This window comes from Cryptotermes secundus, unplaced genomic scaffold (assembly GCF_002891405.2).
Source record: "Cryptotermes secundus unplaced genomic scaffold, Csec_1.0 scaffold22, whole genome shotgun sequence".
Lineage (NCBI taxonomy): Eukaryota > Metazoa > Arthropoda > Insecta > Blattodea > Kalotermitidae > Cryptotermes > Cryptotermes secundus.
Window position 1 is genome coordinate 1,888,421 of NW_019742961.1, and position 20,792 is coordinate 1,909,212.

The window sequence follows — 20,792 nt, forward strand, 5'->3', positions numbered from 1 at the left end:
CTCCAAGATCCTAGCTTCATCCCAGCTGACCCTGTGACCTTCTTCATATGCATGCTGAGCCAACCTGGATTTCTCTAGAAGACCCTGCTTAAGATTGTGCTTGTGTTCACGGATTCGAACAGCCAGTGGTCTTCCTGTTTCACCAATGTAGCTTCTGCCACATTGACAGGGAATGCTGTAGACGCACTGTGCCGTCTGTTGAGGATCCCTTTTTGGTTTCGTTCTCACGAGCGAAGATCGTAAAGTGTGTTTAGTTTTGAAGACGGTTCTAATATTGTACTGGTTCCCTATGCGCTTGAACTTCTCAGAGATTCCCTTGACATACGGGATGTACACCGTGCCAAGAGGCTTTTCCTCTTTTTTCTTTTGACGACTACCGCCCTTGGACCTGATAACCGAGTCAATAAAGCCTTGAGAGTAACCACTCAGTTGAAGGTCGCGTTTCAAATTGTTAACCTCCAACACCCGGTCTTGCCGGTCTTGGCATATAGTGGTAGCTCTATCATGAAGGCTATGAAGAGTTCCTCTTTTGACATGCGGAGGGTGATTGGATTCCCTATACACCTGAAGACGGAGACAGATCCAGTCTCCGAAACGTTGTGGTTTTTTGTCTTTTTTATATACCGGACGATGGGTGAAGTCCAAAATAAGCCAAAAGAAGTATTTAATTACTGTTTGTTATTTGATAGTTTTCCATGAGTATTCATTAAGATGAGAAGCAGTATTGCAATTTTTATAAGGGGCATAAGCTTCTATTATATCTGATCTATCCTCCATTAGAACATTGTTAACTTCATCTCAGACTACATGAGACAGACCATGGGTGGGGCCACAGTAGAGAAAAAGTGTTGTGTGTGAAGGACAATTCTTTCTGGGGGTTCTTATTATTGCTTCTGCTGCTGTTTCATAACAGGAGTCTTGTAAGTATGGCATAAGTATAACCCATAGTAAGAACCCTAGATTATGAGGATTATACATAATGTTCACATTTCTATATTAATTTAAAAATGAAAGGGATCCTAGATATACAGAAATTAATTTTCTTGTAGGAAATGTGCGAAGATGTAGCTAGAATGCTTGTAGCCTGAGAGTCACAGTTAATGAACAGACTTTTTGAAAGTAAACACGAACCATTAGTTAAGAATGAAATTGTACAGTTATGTCATGGTTTTGGCTCCATCCTTCCTAATCCCTATATCTATACCACATTGTGTTGAAGGTGGAGGCAGCATGTTCCTCTGAAATGTTACTAGACATCTACAAGACTGCGCTTTCATGTCCTAGAAGATATCATTCATCATTATCCAAAATGTTTGATCCAGTGTTAGTAATTCTGACATGACAGGAGAGCCATGGTCATGTCTTCAGACAAGAGACATTATAGGATTTGAGGTTCTCACAGTGGTGGTTGTGAAGAGTGCTGTCTTCTGGGACACAACACCATGTAGTCCGTTGGAAGTCAACCTACATTTTGGAGGAACATATTGTCTTCATCTTCAGGGTCAAAAATTTAAGTCGAGCAAGATACCAGCATGAAAGTAGGTGGCAAGCAGAGGAATCGGCTAGCTGGAATTTTGGCTCACATAGAAAGCAGGAAGGAAACAAAAGACTGGACCTCAGTTCCCATTGGCTTTCCCGTGGGACAGATTAAAACTGCTTGGCTGTGACACCACTGATTGAATAATAGGAGAAAAGGACAGAAGTTCAGGATGGCCCTGAAAAAGGGCAGTTTTGCTGGTCTAAGAGAGAGACTGGGAAAAGGTATAAGGGTGTGTTGGGCAAGGAACTGACTTGTCAAGGGGGTGAATTGCAGTTATGCTATGGGGGATGGGAGAGATGACAGAACAGCACACAGTGGCACAACATCAAGTCTGTGGGCCTTCTCCCAGAAAAATATCTAGTTTCCTTCAGTCAAAGATGACCTGGAACTGAAGACACCGGGAGTATACAGTAGCCCCTGGGAATGCCGTCGGGTCTACATTGGGCAGACAAATATCAGTGCAGCTGAAAGTTTTATGGCTTCTCTGAAATTCCTGTTAGAAGGTGGGAACAAGAGCGTATAGTTTATAATTTATACATGTTTCTTTGCTGTGTACAGATTAAGGGAATGAAAGTGTCATTAAGGAATTAATGGAGTGGTAGGAGGAGAGAGCATTGTGAGGAGTCTTGTGCATGTTAGCCAGAATTTGATTAAAATGTATGTGAATGAAATGGGAGAAATCAGAATTTCGCCAAATGCTATGTGACTGAAAGATGTAACTGTACTGGATTTTGACTTGCCATCAGGATAGAATTTTTCTTTCTTTGATGATTCATCAGCATACAACCACACACCTTGTGTAACCATGATGGATTCACACTGGTATTATATAGTAATTCCGTTTAATTTCTTTGTTCCAGTTCAAGTAATTATTGCTACACCCGGTCGAATTTTAGACCTAATGGACAAAAATGTTGCAATTATGGACAGTTGCAGAATACTAGTCCTGGATGAGGTAAAAACACAAACTTATTTTGTAAATACCTTTTATTCTGCTGTTTGGATATTGTAATACATTAACTTGTTTGCATCATGAAACATTTTCCCAGGCATTGACTGTGGAGAGCAAATTTTTAGCACAACAAAGCAAAATTCTTTTAACTGCAGTAAATATTGATACTTGTTAAAATATTCTTAACCAGATTTCAACATGTATATGTGTGCGCGCACACGTGTGAAAAGGGTAAGGCAAGGGTAAAGGTAAAGTTGTCCCTGTGCTTAACTATTTAAGCACTATGCCGTGAAGACATGTATTGGAATGGACGTATAGATCCACGTTTTCTTGACTTTGGCACTACTTGGATGTGAGTGGTTGGCTTCACGCTCCAGCTGCTTTACCCCCGGGGAAAGAGCCCTGGTACCCATTGGATTGGAGGCTGGTTGGGCCCCAGAAGTGGTCTGAATGATGTGGAGAAGAGAAAATTCTTGACCCTACTGGGACTTGAAATCCAACCCCTGTCATCAGCCCATCAGCCAGTCCCAGTATTGACTGCAATTTCACAGCTCCTATATGTGTGTATGTGTGTATAATATAAATAAATGAAAGCTGTGATAGAGCAAAAATAACAGTTGCAACTTGATGAAACACTGAAAGATGGGTGAATGAAAGTACCTTTCACACATTTCTGCCCCTTTGGTGACACAGGCCAGTTTCACAACACTCCATATATACGTATGTGCTTACAGAAGTGAATAGGTTAATTAGCCTGTGCATGGCAGCATTTCCGTGGCTTTCTGAAGGTATGATTCCGATTTTACGTTGAAACATATTGTCTTTTGGTTTGCAAAACTAGAATTGTGTTTACATGTTTACAGTATGAATGTTTTTTCAGTAAGAAGTTTCCGAGGCCACATCAGTGTTGTGTTAGAAACCAGCATTTTGGGGTCTTGCCTGTCTCTTATCATTTGGGATGGCCTGAAACGTGCTTTTAACTATATATACATGACTAATTGAACGGGAAGATTTTAGTGTGTCATGGACACTTCATATCTTACAAGAATGGTTTGTCTTCCTTGTTCAGGAAAAAATAATTTTGTATATTAACATAGATGTCAAACATGGGTCTCTGTTTCAGGGATTGTACATGTTTGTCATGGGGCACGCGGTAGTGTAGTTGGTTGTGGCACTATGCTACAAGCCGGAAGGTCGCGGGATCAAATCCCGATTAGATGATTGGATTTTTTCAGTTGACCTAATCCTTCCAGCCAAACTATGGCCCTGGGGTTGACTCAGCCTCTAACAGAAATGAGTATCAGGAATTAATTAAATAATTTTTCTGGGGAGTATAGTGCGGCCGGCTCGTAAGGCTGACAACCTTACTGCCATCTTTGAGCCGATTGTCTAGATAATGTGGAACCCAAACGTCTCACAACCCTATGGGCCTTCATGGCCTGTTGCAGTGATAGCTTTACTTATTTTTACATGTTTGTCATAAGAAATACCTAGAAATGGAAATTAATGTTTCATCTTTGTTATTTATGAGTGCCCATCCTTTTTTTCCAGTAGGGGCATGTGGTAGCATAGTTGGTTGAGACACTATACTAAAAGCCGGAAGATCACGTGATCAAATCCCAATTAGGTCGTTTGATTATTTTCAATTTACCTTCCAGCTGAACTATGGCCCTTGGGTCGACTCAGCCTGTAACAGAAATGAGTACCAGGAATATTCTTGGAGCTAAAGGGTGGCCGGTGCATAGAGCTGACAACCTTACTTCCTTCTATGAGCCGATTGTCTAAAAGATGTGGGAACCTCAACATCTCACAACCCTATTGACCTCTGCGGCCTTTTATGGGGATACCTTTACTTTTACTTATCCTTTTTCGAAGAACACTGATGAATAACTCAGATATTTAATTCGTTTTATGTTTGATCACAGGCCGATAAACTGCTATCACAAGACTTCAAGGGCATGTTGGACCATGTCATCTCCCGGTTACCCAAAGAAAGACAGATACTACTGTTTTCAGCGACATTTCCACTCACAGTAAAGCAGTTCATGGTTAGTATTGATACATTGCCTTAAACCCACCAACCTTATTCTTATTCCCTCTTATGCCTTGTTCTAAAGCTTCTTCTTTGTAGAATATAGTAGTTAGGTGTTAGAGTGAACCCTTGTTTATCCATGGTAATAAAGGGGAGAAGTTGAATGGGTAATTAGAAAGGACTGATAATCCAAAGATGCAGAAATACTCAGTATCTGAGCTGCATTTAACCCCAGAAGTTATTTGAAGTAAGTCTTTGAACCCACTTCCCCCCCACCACATGTTTTGGAAATTCATTGCATCTATATAAATTACACATCAGGCCTAACACAGATATGTAAGCAAAGTTGCCCCTATGTCATCGCATTCATTCATACTGAATATTGTTATTCTTTTACATGCTGTTTCTTTTTTGGAAATAGGAACAGCTGTTCTGCATCACAAATGCACTGAATCTGGTGAAAATTTGTCACTGTCAGCTTGACCTCTGTAGTTTTTTTTATCTGACTTTACACATGTTCAGGTATGGTACAAGTAACATTTCATACACAAAAAAAACTTGCTGTGATATATGAGATTATAATAGTGCAGTTTAATTTTCAGCCATATTGTAGCCTCGCTGTAATTTTTTCCTCCTGGCACTTTTTGACTAGTATTGATGTCCACTGTCAGCCAAAGAGATGTTAGCTGGATACTTCAATGTAAGTTGCATTTGTGTAGCTTTTGGATGTCCTTGAAATTTTTAATTTTTTGAACAGGAGAAACATTTGCGGGAACCATATGAAATCAACTTGATGGAAGAGTTGACACTGAAAGGGGTGACACAGTATTATGCCTTTGTGCAAGAGCGGCAGAAAGTGCACTGTTTGAACACCCTCTTCTCTAAGGTAATTTGGAATTATGTAACCTAAAGGTTTGCTGGCTTTCTGGCATAACACGCAGTGGAATATGGTAAAATCTTATTAGTATAAACTCATGAGAATTATGGTGGTTATTTTCTTTATGCTGATTAAATAAATCATCACCATGCTGACACCTTAAAAATCTGGCACAAGGCAAACAGTGCATGATATAGTACAACACATCAGTTATCAAGGAAAGTACATTTGACAACATTTCACATGAATGTACTTCAATATAATATTAGTTCCAATTTTTATAAAAATTTTGTGACTTGGAAATTTGAGTATTTTGTACTCCTGCTTTCATTGCAGTTGGGGTCTAGGATTCAAGACATGACAGATACAGTTGTTGATGCTATTGAAAGAATTGATATATTGTCATTGTATGAGTGGCAGTCAAATGAAAACAGGTCAGAAGCCAAAACATATTAAAGAACATTTCTTACCTCAAAAGTAATCTCCAAAACTGTTAATACATTTATCCCACTGGGAGATAAGGCGGTCAATCCCATCCTTGAAGAAGCTTGTGGGCTGTCTACGGAACCACTTCTTTAACCAGCCACACATGTCATTGTCGAATGCAAACCAATGTTCACGAATGTCTCTTCATGTCTTCAAAAATGTGAAAATCACATGGGGAGAGAGCTGGTCTGTAGGGGATGTTGAAACACTTCCCAACCAAATCTCTGTAGCGTATTCTTCACAGAGTTGGCAGTGTGGGGGCACGCATTATCTTGAAGGATAATGCTGTTTGATAGCATTCCAAGGCATTTTGACTATGGCATGTCTGAGTCTGCAAAGTGTCTTCATAGTGCTGTGCATTGATTGTGGCCCCATGCTCGAGAAATTTGACAAGCAGAGGGCCCTTGCAGTCAAAGAAGGTCATCACCACTTTACCGGAACTTGTGTGTACAGCTTTGATTTCTTCGTTGGGGGAGAATTCACATGTTTCCACTGTTGGCTCTGCTGTTTTCTCTCGGGTTCAAAATGGTGGCACCAAGTTTCGTCCCCAGTGGCAATACAGGACAGAAAAGCATACTCATCCTCATGGTATCGTTGCAAGCGACCCAGTGATGCAGCCATTCTCTGAGTCTTTTGTTCCTCCGTGAGTTGAAGTGGAACCCACTGCGCACAGATTTTGCAGTACAGTAGGTGTTTTGTCACAATGGCATGTACGGAACCGTGACTTATTCCCATCAAAAGACTGATTCCACGATGAGCCTGGTGTGGGCAAGCATCATATTGCAGTGACAGATGTCCCTCTCAGAGTTTCTTATGCCACACCAGCACACGTGAGTGTGACATGCTGTGTTCGCCGTAAACAACAGACCTGCAACAACAAATTTCTCATCCTCCTCCTCCTCCTTCAGCAGTTAAAAAGTGCACTGCACTTTGCTCTTCTTCTTTACCTGCATCCGTTACTGATGTTGGACGACCACACGTAGCACTAACCTTACTTCCAACACAATAATCAAGCGACTAGTGTGCAAGGGCACATTGTCACTGTGCTTTCCCGAGTCCCCATCAGATGTTTGTACCGTAAGCAAATTCCAGTGTTAACCAACTGGTGCTCCGTGTGAGTTATGCGTGGTGACCTGTTTTCATTTGATTGCCCCTTATACAAATTACAGTTTTAAATATTGACAAGCCAAAAAAGCAAAATAAACATTCAGAGTTTTGTTCACTTTCTTATTATGCAGTGAAGCCCTGGTTTAAGGTTCTTTATGGGGACATTTCTTGTAGCTTAAATGAGGGTTTGGAAAAAAAAAAAACAAATGATTGTTAAACTTAGTTTAATCAGTAGTAAGGCTCAGGATCTTGTTTATTTAATAAAATGAAAATACCATATAAATATTTACAAACACAAAACTTCATTTTTACAGTGTTAAAGAAGCACTGTATTATAGGGTATAAATTTCAGTAAGACTACAAAATCATGCACAAAAAAGTACTGATTGTAAAATATAATTAGAATCACGAAATACAGTAAGGTTAGCAACAAAATGTAGAAAGAAGAAATTTTTGTTTAAAACATGAAAGACATGACATTAAATCATACTTGTGAATAAGACATAAATTCCAGCTATGCTATAAGTTATCTTGTGGAATAAAAAATAATGCAAGCATGCATACCTAAATAGATTACTTGAAGTAATCGAGAAGATATGTATACAGTTGCCATCTTGTAGTGCACTCAGTTTCACCTGTTAACTTCACGACATGTTTCGGCAACATAGTGCCATCATCAGGTGCCCTAATTACGCTAATCTATTTCATTGCTTGCCTTTATAAAATTATTTAAAAGGTATTTAAAAAGTACGTATGTGTCATAATTAAAACTTGTGTGTGGTTCTTCCACTATGGGGGTCGTTTTTCTTATATTCTGCGTAAACCATGTCTTGTGATGTGTGTTCCCTTCTTAGCTGCGAGTGTTGCAATGCAGTGAATGATGGCACTATGTCGCCAAAACATGTCATGAAGTAACAGGTGAAATTGAGTGCACTACAAGACGGCAACTGTATACATATCATGGATGAAAGTCAGTGCAACAGGACGCTAAAATACAACATTATAATCGAGAAGAGTTGTTTGTTTTGTTTGACATGTCCAGCAGAATGACAACTCCCATTCTGGTTGTCAGTTGCTGCATGCTCGCATCTTCAGTCAGAGGAAGTCATATAGTGTCGCATTGTCTCAAATGTAGGAGTGTCTTTTGTCCCTCACACCAGCTTTCCACATAAATATGTTACTTAGTGATGACAGAGGCAGCACATGACACTTGTCGTTTCATTTCATGAAAGATTTTGATTGTTTTCGACCTCCTGAATAATTTTCACTTCTTTCTTTTCAACACCATGGTCATTTCATTGCTTCAGAATCACTTTCAAAAAATGACACATGAAAACAATGCAAAGAGGTCAAACAGTAACCGCTTCCACCTGATGCAGAAAATGAACAAAGAATGGGCATAGACAGCCACAGCCATGCTGCATTCTGTGCTGTCCAGATGATGACCTTTGAACTTCACAGGGTTCCCCATGTTAGAGTTGGAACACCCCCCAAAAGCAATCCCTTTAATTCTAGAATGAGATTTCAAACATGCATAGGAATCAAAGTTTCGTGCATAAAGTGTGGGTAAACTCTTAAATCAAGGAAAATGGTACATCAGGCATGTGGAGCTTTGTTTTGGACTACAATAAATATACCATAAATATGGGGAAAATGTAAAATGTGGCTCCCTTAAATTGGTGTTTCACTATAATCAGTAATCTGTCAGACAACAGGTCCACAGTCTCTTCCAAAACAATTCCTCCACTTAATGCGATCTAGAGCTTTCTCCTTCAAATGACAGTATCCTCTTCTGTCCCCAAGGCCATCCAGCATCTTCTTACGTCTTCTTCCTCGTCTTCTTGTCACTTCTCTCCGCCCATCTATCTTTCCTTCAATAGCATATTTTAGAAGGCAGTTTCTGCGTAAAACAAGACCAATCCAATTAGCCTTCCGTTTTCTTATTTCGTGTAGGATATTCCTCTGCTCACTGACTCTGATTAACACTTCATTTCTCACATAATTGGTCCAACTTATCTCCATCCTTCTCCAACACCACATTTCGAAACTTTCCAGGTGTTTCTGATCTACTGCCCTAAGTGTCCATGTTTCAACCCCATACAGAGCTATGCTCCAAATTGTTTCACTATATGTGATCAAATTCATTTGGTAATTGAATTAGTGACAACAGTTTTTATGCTTTAAGAAGTGTTTGCTGTAGAGCAGTCTTGTTCAGTGAAATTTGTACTGCATCTTCATCAGCATTGCGAACTAAGAGTATATATAAAATATTTGATCTTTTACAGTTACAAATCAACCAAAGTATAATCTTCTGTAATTCAACGCAGAGAGTAGAACTCCTTGCGAAGAAAATTACAGAGTTGGGATATTGCTGTTATTACATCCATGCCAAAATGGCACAAGCTCATCGTAACAGGGTGTTTCATGACTTCCGTGCTGGATTGTGCAGGAATCTAGTGTGTTCAGGTAGGATACAGTGAAATATCTGTGATGGAGTGTAGTAAGTGCCATGTTGAATGGTTGTATGTAGTAATTTTATACACATTTTAAGTCTATTCTGTGGGTTGTATTTATGCTAGACTTTTCCATAAGCTTGTGCCATCCTTTCCAGAATGGTTTGAATTACGCTGCTTCATACTTTGGTCAGAGTGTATGCTAGAGCTAAGCATTTCTTTCTAGTCTTTTTGTCAACTTGTTGCTTACATTGTGATGTCCCATGAGACAGCTTCTGTGAAATGCAATATTTTGGAATCTCATGAATAAAATTATTTGGACGTTAGTTTTAAGAATGAGAATGAATTTAAAGATATGTGATTCCTTGAGTAGGGAATATGAAAAGATTATAAGTAATCCAGCATTAGGAAAGCCACCACAGCACTTGGTTATGTTGTGGTGGTAATGTTAACTGCTGTTTGAATCTTTGTTTACCCATTCACTCCTATATTCACTGCTTTAGAGTTGGCTTAAAGCATGCCCTTCTCTGTGAGCCTGAAAATGAAGTCGTGAAGCATCAGACTTTGTCTGAACTGTATGGCGTCACAACCCAGGCAGTCATATTCTTCATTGTCATCGCTGTGAAAACCTAAAATCTGTTGTCATACTGTGCTTGTTTGGCAACTTCATGGGAGCATCTGTAAATGAATGGCATTTGGATAGGAGACATTGTTCTGTGTTGTGATAAGAGACTTTGGTACTCCCTAGCCAAATGTTCTGCTGAACTTGTTACTTGTAATTGATGTTCAGGGTAGTGTTTTCTCATGAACAAGGAGTAAATGTTGTACATGTAGCTGGAATGTAGTGTTGATGTTATTCGTGCATTTTCTGTGATTTTAAAAAAAAGCATACTTCTTCCTAAAAGATCACATTAATTCCTTGAGTCTTAAAGCATGCTCATGTGACCAAGGAATAGGGCTGTCTGGAAAAGTTCATTGTGAGGATTATATGTTAGTTCTCTGATCATTCACTCTGCCACATTAGACTTAGTTGTGACTAAAACGTAGACTCTGAACTAATAGTCATACTTTCCAGTCCTGGTATTTTTGGTCTCCTGTACTGTATTAACCTAAGAATTCTTTTCCAGATTTGTTTACACGGGGTATAGATGTCCAAGCAGTAAATGTAGTAATCAACTTTGACTTTCCCAAAATGGCGGAGACGTACCTTCATCGTATTGGTCGCTCTGGAAGATTTGGTCATCTTGGGATTGCAATCAATTTGATTACATATGAGGACCGCTTTGCCCTGCATCGCATCGAACAAGAACTTGGCACAGAGATCAAGCCTATTCCAAAAGTAAGGAAATCAGGTTTATTTCTTCTCTCACTTCATGAATTTCTGTGCTTCAGTTCTGTTCGAAGCTTACATTTTATATTCCAGTCTGTCATTAGGTGGTGCACAAGGCTATCTTTTCAATTCTTTGGACACAAGTAGGTCATTTTTTGTTCATGTCTTCACATGAACTGCTGTAAATGCCAGTGTGCTGTTAAAAGTGACTGGGTTGTGGGTAGGTGCAGTAGCAGAGTTGCTGGGAGTGACTGTGTCGAGTTTGTGTGTTGTAAAATTGTGATGTCAGTAACAGTAAGGTAAAAAAAGAAAGTAAAGCTATCCCTGTAACAAGCTGTGGAGGCCCATAGGGTTGTGAGATGTTGAGGTTCCCACATTTTCTAGACAGTTGGCTCATGGAGGTGGTAAGGTGGTCAGCCTTACGCTTCAGCCGCCCTTTACTCCCAAGAATATTCCTGGTACTCATTTCTGTTAGAGGCTGAGTCAATCCCAGGGCCATAGTGCATCTTGAAGGATTGGATAAATTGAAAAAATCCACCTCAGTAACAGTAAAAACCTTCAAAATTGTGTAAGGTCAGTGCTCATTACCATGCCATTGATGTCCATTGGGGTTGAAATCCCCTTTGAAATTTTGTCTTGGGTACTTTTTGTAACTTAAATTGGAAAAAAAAATCTTGAATGGAGGTTATATAAAACTCAAATGGAAAATAACAGTCTCTTGTTAATTACAAATATTTACTTTAACAGAAGTGGTGCAGATATGTGTCATGCAAGTATAAAAAGAAAACAGAAAGAACCTTACACTTTGAAGACTGTTTAGAAAGCTAGAGGATTCCAGACCTGCATCAGTAGACAAAAATTCTCTTAACAGTTTGTTTTAAACCACCTGGATTATTGTTGTATGCCCCCACTGGATTCCAATAGTCTGGGAAAGTGGTTGCTCCACAGCAGAAGAGTTGGATGTGTACTGTACTTAGGACAGACACCATGACAACTGTGCTGCATATATTTTGCGCTCACTCTGTAACCACCCCCCCCCCTTTTTTTTGCCTGCGGCTCCGTCCAAATGGTCATGCAGGGAGTGGTAGTTGATAGCGATCGGCCCCTCTGCTCTGATGACCACTTTGACTCTGCCCTACCTGTTGTTGTTGTTGTTGCTGCTGCTGCTGCTGCTGAAGTTGCTGGCTCATAACTGGTTTTGGCTTGACCCGGCTCCACAGCTTCTTCCTTCAGTTGGGATGATTAGTCGTTGGATTTTAGGATTGGATCTGATAATATGGGCACCAGCAAACAGCTAGAGGCTGTTTATGATTTGATAGTAGGTGGTGAAGAGGTGAACATGTGGAAGCTGACAGTGTGTTTGAGTAGCTAGTTGGAGATTAGTCTCTCTTCAGGTCAAATACAGGTCAGGCTCGGACAAATGAGGGTGAAACAGCTCTGATCAATACAGTGCACTTTACACCACAACACTATTGCTGTTCCTGCGATTAACATGGTACAACTTTCATCACAGCTATTAGACTTCATACACAGGACTTACGCACCCCTGTGAAATAGCTGTTGGTGACGTGACTGACTACGCACTTAGCGAGTATGGTTTGAGCTGCGAAGTATAGCCTACTTCCTAACGACACTTGGCTGCATAAATTCTTACAACCTGATTTAGTTTTGGCTGGCTAGCCGCAGGGGTTACACTTTGACTAAAATGCACTTGATCAGCTCGCCAAATTCATTGGTGCCGCACTCTTGTTGATTAAGCTAAATCTTGCTATGAGTTGTTATGAGAGCAAAAATTGTGGACTACTAAGAATTATCTTATTGCGCGAGTGATGTGGGGTTTGCCTCCACCAAGTTAAAAAATTAATAGATTACTATACTCTTAGGCTGACCTCTCTGCCGAGCCAGAGGTCCTAACTGATTTGTATCTGCCCATTCTCCTATCGTCCTAATTTCCTTGATAGGCCGATTTGAATAAGGGGAGTTGACTTAATTTTTGTTTTGGCTAATGACAGGCTATTTTTAAGAGAATTTTGCCCTAAAAGACAAAACGGCAAAATTGACAGCGATGCAACTTATGAGGGGTTGCTAACGATCTCCTGGCACTCCCACTTGACTTACAGCTGGTAGATATTGTCACCTCTCAAATTCTCGAAGTGTTTTGTCATATATTTATAAAGAATCTCAGTGAGGTTTCTTGAAGTATCACTTTCTGCCCTTTGGAAAAATAACACCAGATTCTTGGTTGTAAGGACTAGCAGATGTCCTTGTACATGCAAGTTTGGTCTATCTGCACATTGCCTATTCATTGTACTTACAATATGTCTTAATTAAACCTTTGTTTCTTCGTAACTTCTCATTAATAAACTCTATTAGCTACTGAAAAAGGAAGGGGGGGAAGGATTTCGATGGTGCGGTTGCAACTTCAGCATCCCGTCACCCATCTGAGTCTCCATTTATGCCAGGTACAAGATTTTACAGGATAAAGGTTGTGTTTGCAAGGATCTCTTGGCCCTTTTAGCCTTCCTGTCCCTATGTGACTGCGGAACAGTTCAGGTTTCTTTTCGGTGCAGCCCACAAAAGTCAACATGCCAAGTGAATTGTGATTTAAAGCTACTACAAACCATCATCTTCAAGATTCTACTATTACTATACTACGTGCAAACATATGAAAGGTACTAAATATTTGAAAACATTGTTATGCATTAATCCAGGTTCTTCTTACATTTTCTTGTCTTCACCATTCTCAGCTTCCCAGTGTTTACTGCAACACACCTATGTAAGGAATTACCACTTCTCATTTGATTCATAACTTCTCTGGATCTTCGGGCAGACCTGTGGTTGTTGGTTCTGACCTTGTTTGTCTCACTTTCCCACTTGCTATGCTAGCAACATGATATGGCATAAATGTTGGAATTTACTTCCTGTTAGAAATATCACACTAAGAGCTTGAAGTGTTTGAAAGTATTTTTTTTTCCTTATATGAAGGAGGAATAGACATTAGAGGAACATGGAACATTTGAAGTTAAAATGTGTAAACGAAAGTTCATGAAATTCTTTATCCTTCTTGTGCTTCGTTATACAGAGAGGTTACCATGAATTATAAGTGAGCAGTTAGTATAATTTAGTTATCTTTCTGTCTAGTTTCTATATACGTGATAATTTATCTGTTTAAATGATATCTTAGAAGACTCAGCATTTTATGATTTTTGGTTTTATGTTTAATATCTGCTGGAGACATGCACAAACCACGTATGTATATAATGTGGTTACCAAGGTAAAATTTTATGTATACATCTGCCATGAGGTGTGTCAGCTGATCACAGTGCACATTACTTTTTTTAGTACTCAAGGTATATTTCACAAAAAATTTGTAGGTGAACTGGGATCTCAAAATTTGAATTTTGCATGATTCGTCAATTCCGAAACCACTCTTAACACTAGATATAAACGGAGGATGGAAGTTGTTAGAAATGAAATGTCCAGCTTACTGACTTCTGTTCATACCTTTCCAATGTTTTCTCATCTTGAAAGTCCAACATAACTTCCACTTTTCGGCCATGTTCATATTCCTTGACATTCATGCGTGTGTTTATGATTCATCTCTGCATATAATTATCACCACTAACAAACTGAATGTTGATTGTGAATTTTGCATGGCTACGTATTTTACAGAGGGGCACGCGGTAGCGTAGTGGTCGAGGGGCTACGCTAGAAGCCAGAAGGTCGCGGGTTCAAGTCCCAATGAGGTCATCGGATTTTTTCAGTTGAATTAATCCTTCCAGCTGCAGTAGGCCCTGGGGTTTACTCAGCCTCTAACAGAAATGAGTACCAGGAATTAATTAATTACTTTTCCTGTGGAGTAAAGCACAGCCGGCACGTAAGGCTGACAACCTTACTGCCATCTTTGAGCCGATTGTCTAGATAATGTGGGACCCTCAACGTCTCACAACCCTATGGGCCTTCACGGCCTGGTACAGGGATAGCTTTACTTTTTTTTACATGTTTTACAGCCTATAAAAACATGAAAGCAAAGTAATATATACATTTCAAAGCTCTTACCATACCAAATATTTGAAGCTAGCTTCTACATCAGAATTTTTTTTTAATTAATATTAAATAATATTTAATTAAGCACCATACCATGAAGATATTGTCACGTGTATCAGTGACTAACAATGGTGTTCGAAATAGTAATCGGAGTTATTGACCACTTACAGGCCGTAACTACAAATAATTATAGCACTCTTTGAATTAATGTAATTATAACACATAAATAAAGTCTTCAACGTCTGCTTACAGTAGTCATTGCTAGGTAACAGATCTCAACAATGTCTTCACTATCTCTTTCCTGGCAACAGATTTATAACACAGGAACTATAACAGTCTCGTTGAATTACACACTCCAAAAATTACATATGAAGTCTACTCTTCAAAGCCATAGTCTTGCAACTAATTCTTTTGTTTACCGTCCATACAGAACTGAATGCCCAATTGAACTGCTTTGTGTCATTCATTGTATTTGCATTCTTTTGACTGAACTCTTCTGGGACATCCTCTCAAATGCTCTGAACTGATCTACGCTGAAACTTGTATCTTCTTGGCACAGACTGTGCACAGAAAACACAGCTCTGTACTGTTGCGTGTCACAGACCACATAGAAAAAACAGCTTTATCTATTATGTGTTGGTACATGTTTATGGAGACACTGCCTGGAACTGCATTGATCAAATTCATTACAATATATTGGGGAGTCTGTGTTTAGCACTATCAATCTTGACCTTGGCACTAGGTGGGGGGGGTGGGTGGTAAACTTTTTGTCCTGGCTGCTTTACTCCTATGAGAGAGCCCCTGGTAACCATTGGACAGGAGGCTTAGTGGACCCCCAGAGCCAGTGTGGACGCTGCGGAATAGAGAAAGTTCTTTTGCCCTTGCTGGGAATTGAACCCCAGTGCACACTCTTAATGTTGTGGTTATCAAACTTTTGCCTTGCATGAGGGTTTCATATTCATAGGCCATTGTTAGGAGAATCTTTGTATTTCAAAGCAGCAGGTTTGAATGAAGCATTAGTTGTTCTTTCCAGTGCATACAAAATATACTTTAGTTTTAAGTACAAATGACAGATCATCTCTTAAATTTTGAATTAGCTTCCGGATAGTGTGTTCAGAGGCGTGTCACCATCGACAGCTAAGTGCTTGTGTGTGAAATTCAGGCTAGGTTTTGTTTTGTTTTAATCTCACTGTAAAAATAATTAAAATAGACATGTCAGACAGTAAAGTAACGCTTGAAGAATTCAATAAAAATAGCAGTAAATGATTTCTTGGGTAATCATAATATGTGCTGTATAGTTTAGGTTCCAGAGCTAAGTATGGGAAGGGGGGGAGGCAAGATATTGGGTATTTGCATTTGTCTATGAAACATTGTCAGTTTATGCTTTTTTTATTCTCCCTCACTACTTTCCTCAAATCAGTAATAACAATAATAATATATGTCTCTCTGTGCATGCGTGTGCACACTAGGAAACTCGTGCTTATGCTTTTCTTTCCCTGTCTCTGCCATCAAGGTTTCATACTGTATTATGTTATTTTGAATTGCAAAACAGAAACCTTTACTTTTGAACTTTGATGTTGCAGGTGATTGATCCTTCGCTATATGTTGCGAAACTTGAAGATACTCAGGGAATTGAGGAAGGAAATGTAAGCAAATAGAGACTCCTGTGATAATCACGTCGGAGATGTATCCTCTTAATTTATGAAACGTTTAAGTGACGATAGTTTTCCTCCATTTCTTTTTCAAGACAGTGTATATACCGTGTGTAAATGTACACAACCGTACATACAGTTTACCACCCAAGCCACGGATTACAAAGTGAAAGAAAACTGAAGATTCTTTGTTAAAAATGCCAAGAATTTTTGTTGAAATTTTTCCGTGTTTGTGGAAGATTTTCAGAGAAGAAATAGAAGACTTTTGTTGTCTAGATTTTTATACAGTTTATATAGTGAGCGTTGCCATCTTCACTCTGTGGCTTGATTTGGTGGAATTCCTAGACTGTTATTTGCACAACTCCAGTAGTGGATCATTATTTCAATCCATGCATACAACATTCTTATAAATGGTAGAGTTTGCTCATACTGATTCTAAAGTTATCTAAGATAACTGATCTGTTGAATATATGATCCATTGATGGGGAGGTGAAGAGTGACTAGTTTAGTAAATTTATTTTTATAAATGCCAAGATGGGTTGTGAAAGTTCCATGGTACATGAATTTTATTCTGAGGCACAGAAGAATCTTTAAGTTTGTGGAAATTGCTTCAACTGATATTCAGTCATTAACACCATGTAGTTGAACATCTTTTGGATCTCCCTGAATATTAGGAGTAGCACTTTCCCTTTACAAACCATACTTGCTTTATTCAGGCTTAGATTTTTTATTCACATTATGAATTACATGTGTAATAGAATTCATTTATCAAGGGCTTTCATATGACCCTTTCCATGGAGAAGCTTTCATATGTCTGGATATTCAGTCCATCATAAAATAATTGCATAACGTTAAGCGATCAAATGTTGCAGTGCAAGCAATACTTTGTGTATATCATAATTACGTAATCGATATTGAGGATCTCTTACAAACTGTGTCGTGTAAATAGATTTGTACTTGAGTTCAAAACTGAAATGAGCAAGGTGTTCACCACAACTTTGTATAAGTTCAGAACTTGTAAATAGTTCGGAGTGATATCGAAGTGATTACGGTGTGGTATTGTCGAAGAATACAAGTGGCGTAAGGGACAGTTTTTTTTTCCGCCACAATTATATTTATAAGTTAATTTCATTATGGAGGAAGAAATGCTTCAAAACAGTGCGTTAACAAGTGAAATATGACAGTAGTATGAAGTTATTAAAAATATTGTGTGATGGAGTAAGGGAGATAACTTTTCACAAGGTATGAAAGTATTATTTTTTGTTTGTTCTAATTTTATTGTGAAATTGAGCCAGAAGATTAGGATTGAGTTTGCGCTTCAGTAGACTGCCAAAGCAAAGATGGCGGTATCTCCTGAAAAGAGTGATGTGATGTATTACAGTTGTGCTGTTTATCAGCGTGGGTAAAAGATGTACCTGCTTTGAAGGAGATCCAAAATGTGAAGGTCAGTTAAGCAGCAGCTTCCTTTTGTGAAGTAAGCCTTCAGAGACCAGCCAGAAGATATAAATCTAGTACTGGCTGTGATACGCTGCGTTCCCTGTTCTTTGATCAGGAAGTATGCTAAGCAAATGCATCTCTTCAACTTTTGTCATAAGTACTAACATTTCTTCCATGCAGAAACTACTCTTTCTTCTTTTTCTTTATTCAGGGCATTTGCTGTAGCATAGGTTTTGATGAATTTCTATAGGAAGTGCACAATTATATTTGGCCATCCATTGATATTGAATTGCTTACTCTGCAAATTGCATAGTACTATCTTCAATAACTTCTTCCAAAATTATAGTCATAGTGGCATAAACATTGGTTCAGGGTGTGGCCCTCCTGAACTGATTGTCATTGATCTATATTCTTTAAACACTTTTATGAATTCTTTATTTTATGACTTACAATTTTTCATACTAACACAGGGGCCACTGAGGTGGGAGTGGGGGGAGGGAACGGGGTCACATTGAAAGAAAGTAAATATACAAAACCATAAAATATAAACTTTTTTTGGTATAGTAAATTGATACCCGTATATTTTTGGCATCAAAACTTGAAAATTGGCTTAAAAAAATTCAGAAAAAATGTGTGAGGGCACCATAAATTTCTTTTATTGATGGAGGCAGTTTCACATGTTTTAAATAAGCATTTAGATTGACATAATTATGAAAATGCTGCGTTCATCTAGGCTTCTTTCAATGATTTGAGAGTTGCAGTGTGACCAAATCATGTAGCAACATGAGATTTATAATGAAACAGTCCTGCTTATCTTACTACCAACTAATGTAGCAGTAACTAATAAGTTAATAACTGTTCTCAAATTGGGAAATATACCCTTGAGATGCAGAAATTAATGAAAATGAGGAAAACATGAAGTGCCAGTCAGTTGTTGACCACATTATGCACACTTTTGGCCGTGCCATGGTCAGTTCAATTAATTATGGTGCAAATTTTTCAACAGATGCAAAGTTCCCAATTTTTCCAAGTTATATGTGTTTCAGTTCATAGCGAATATTTGTCTTTTACTTCATTGATCTTGAGTCATTTACAGTATTGCAGCTTTGTTTTAAAAGATTTTTACATTGTGTGAATTCAGTTCTCAGATTTGTTGAATAATTGTCAGGCTTATTGATATGGGAATTGGAATTATTTGAAAACTTCAGACACATGTAATGAGAGATTTGGATTTGAGATGTTTCTAAACAAACTGCAAGCAATAATTTGAAACATTTGGCAAGAAAAAAATAAATCATGCTCTTCACATGCATAAGGTGTTGGTTTTTATTTTGTGATTTCCATGTTACCTGAACAGTTGCAGTCTTTGTAATTAATGTATTAGCCTTTATTGGGATGAATTGCAATATTGCTGAAGTGCATGCATGGTCTAGCTGACCAAAGATCGCAACACTAAAGCAGTATTCTATTTATGACACTGGAATTTTCATTTTTGACAAAAAAGTATTTCTGTGATTTATTCAGAATTGACAAATATGAAGGACTTAACTGCTGAAGTTTGTTCTGATTTCACCATTTGCCGTTTTTATTGACATACTTTTTCATTGTGTGTGTTTTGTGAAGGAGTTTCTGGTACGATATACTGTTGTATACACTTTGTCGTTGACTTACAACTGACTGACAGGTCGTAAGTTGATCTGGTTGTATGTCGGCCATATTTATTTATTTATTAACAGTATTTTTTAACCTTTCTAATCTTTTTATCATCTGTATAATTTATTTTTAAAAACTTTTACATTTAATCATCATTTATTTTTCATTTTTTTGTGGTCGTAAGTGCAGCCGGTCATAAGTCGACAAACAAGTGTACTGCCAAAAACAAAGCCCTGGATATAGTAGAGAATTTTTTTTTTTGCGTGAAACTTTTAGGGTTATTTCATGTCCCCAAAGAAAGCAGCAGTAATGTCTTTGGAAAATGCTTAATGATTCATGTGTCAGATTACCTGTTCGTAACCCCAGATGAACCATTTGAGCAGTAATGCTGTACTTTCAGCCCCCCCCCCCAAAAATGACAGATTATCAGGAAAATTTGTGGCTGTTTAAAAATGTTCGAATATAGCGTAACAGTCACTTTTGTGAGTGAAGTTACACTCAACTCTCAATTATCCGGGATAATGGTGGGGATGGAAATCACGATTAATCGAAAACCCGGTTAAGACAAATTTTATCAAAAGTAGTACCTTAATACTGTACCTTCATAATACTATAGGCCTAGCTGTATTTAAATTTATTCAACCTCATTATTATGTCATCTCATGGCCTATTTAATACTTTTTTACATTACACTGAAGTATGAATTGGTTATTTCAATCACAGTCTTCAGCAACATCCAACACTTTTTACAAATATTCACACTTAACGCTTAAAAAAAAATTATTATTGTCGTTTACTTTTCCGCGGCATTTTCCTTTTTATGGATATCCGTACGAAGCCTACGTAATATTAGCTTGTCACTTAATAGACTGTTCTCTTCACTCTCAAGATAGTCTAGTAAAGATTCCAGATGATTAAGAGCAGCACCATGTGATATTATCTTACTAGCAGCACTGTCCACCTCTTCCTCATNTGGCATCTAACATTGAAAAAGACTTCCATAAACACGTCAGATCATTGCCTTCATCGATGTACTTTTGTAGCAAATTTGATCTGTAGATTCTCTTCATACTTGAGATAACTCCTTGATCCATTGGTTGGATAAGTGCAGTAACATTAAGAGGAAAATATTTACATCATCTGACCTCAGGAGACTTTCGTTAGGATGTGAGGGCACATTGTCAGTGACGAACACAGCTTTCTCAGGTAGGCCTTGGGATTTTAGA

General features: G+C 38.4%; 1 protein-coding gene across 1 annotated transcript in view; it reads left to right on the forward strand.

The window, feature by feature from the left end:
* LOC111873395 (ATP-dependent RNA helicase me31b) overlaps positions 1–19,225 on the forward strand; it is a 35,064-nt gene extending 15,839 nt beyond the window's left edge. Inside the window, exons 6-11 of the mRNA XM_023868065.2 lie at positions 2,401–2,495; positions 4,418–4,540; positions 5,282–5,410; positions 9,280–9,460; positions 10,575–10,786; positions 16,408–19,225. Of these exons, the coding sequence (XP_023723833.1) occupies positions 2,401–2,495; positions 4,418–4,540; positions 5,282–5,410; positions 9,280–9,460; positions 10,575–10,786; positions 16,408–16,482 (815 nt within the window). The 3' untranslated portion in view covers positions 16,483–19,225. The remainder of the gene's footprint in view (positions 1–2,400; positions 2,496–4,417; positions 4,541–5,281; positions 5,411–9,279; positions 9,461–10,574; positions 10,787–16,407) is intronic.
* Positions 19,226–20,792: the final 1,567 nt, after the last annotated feature.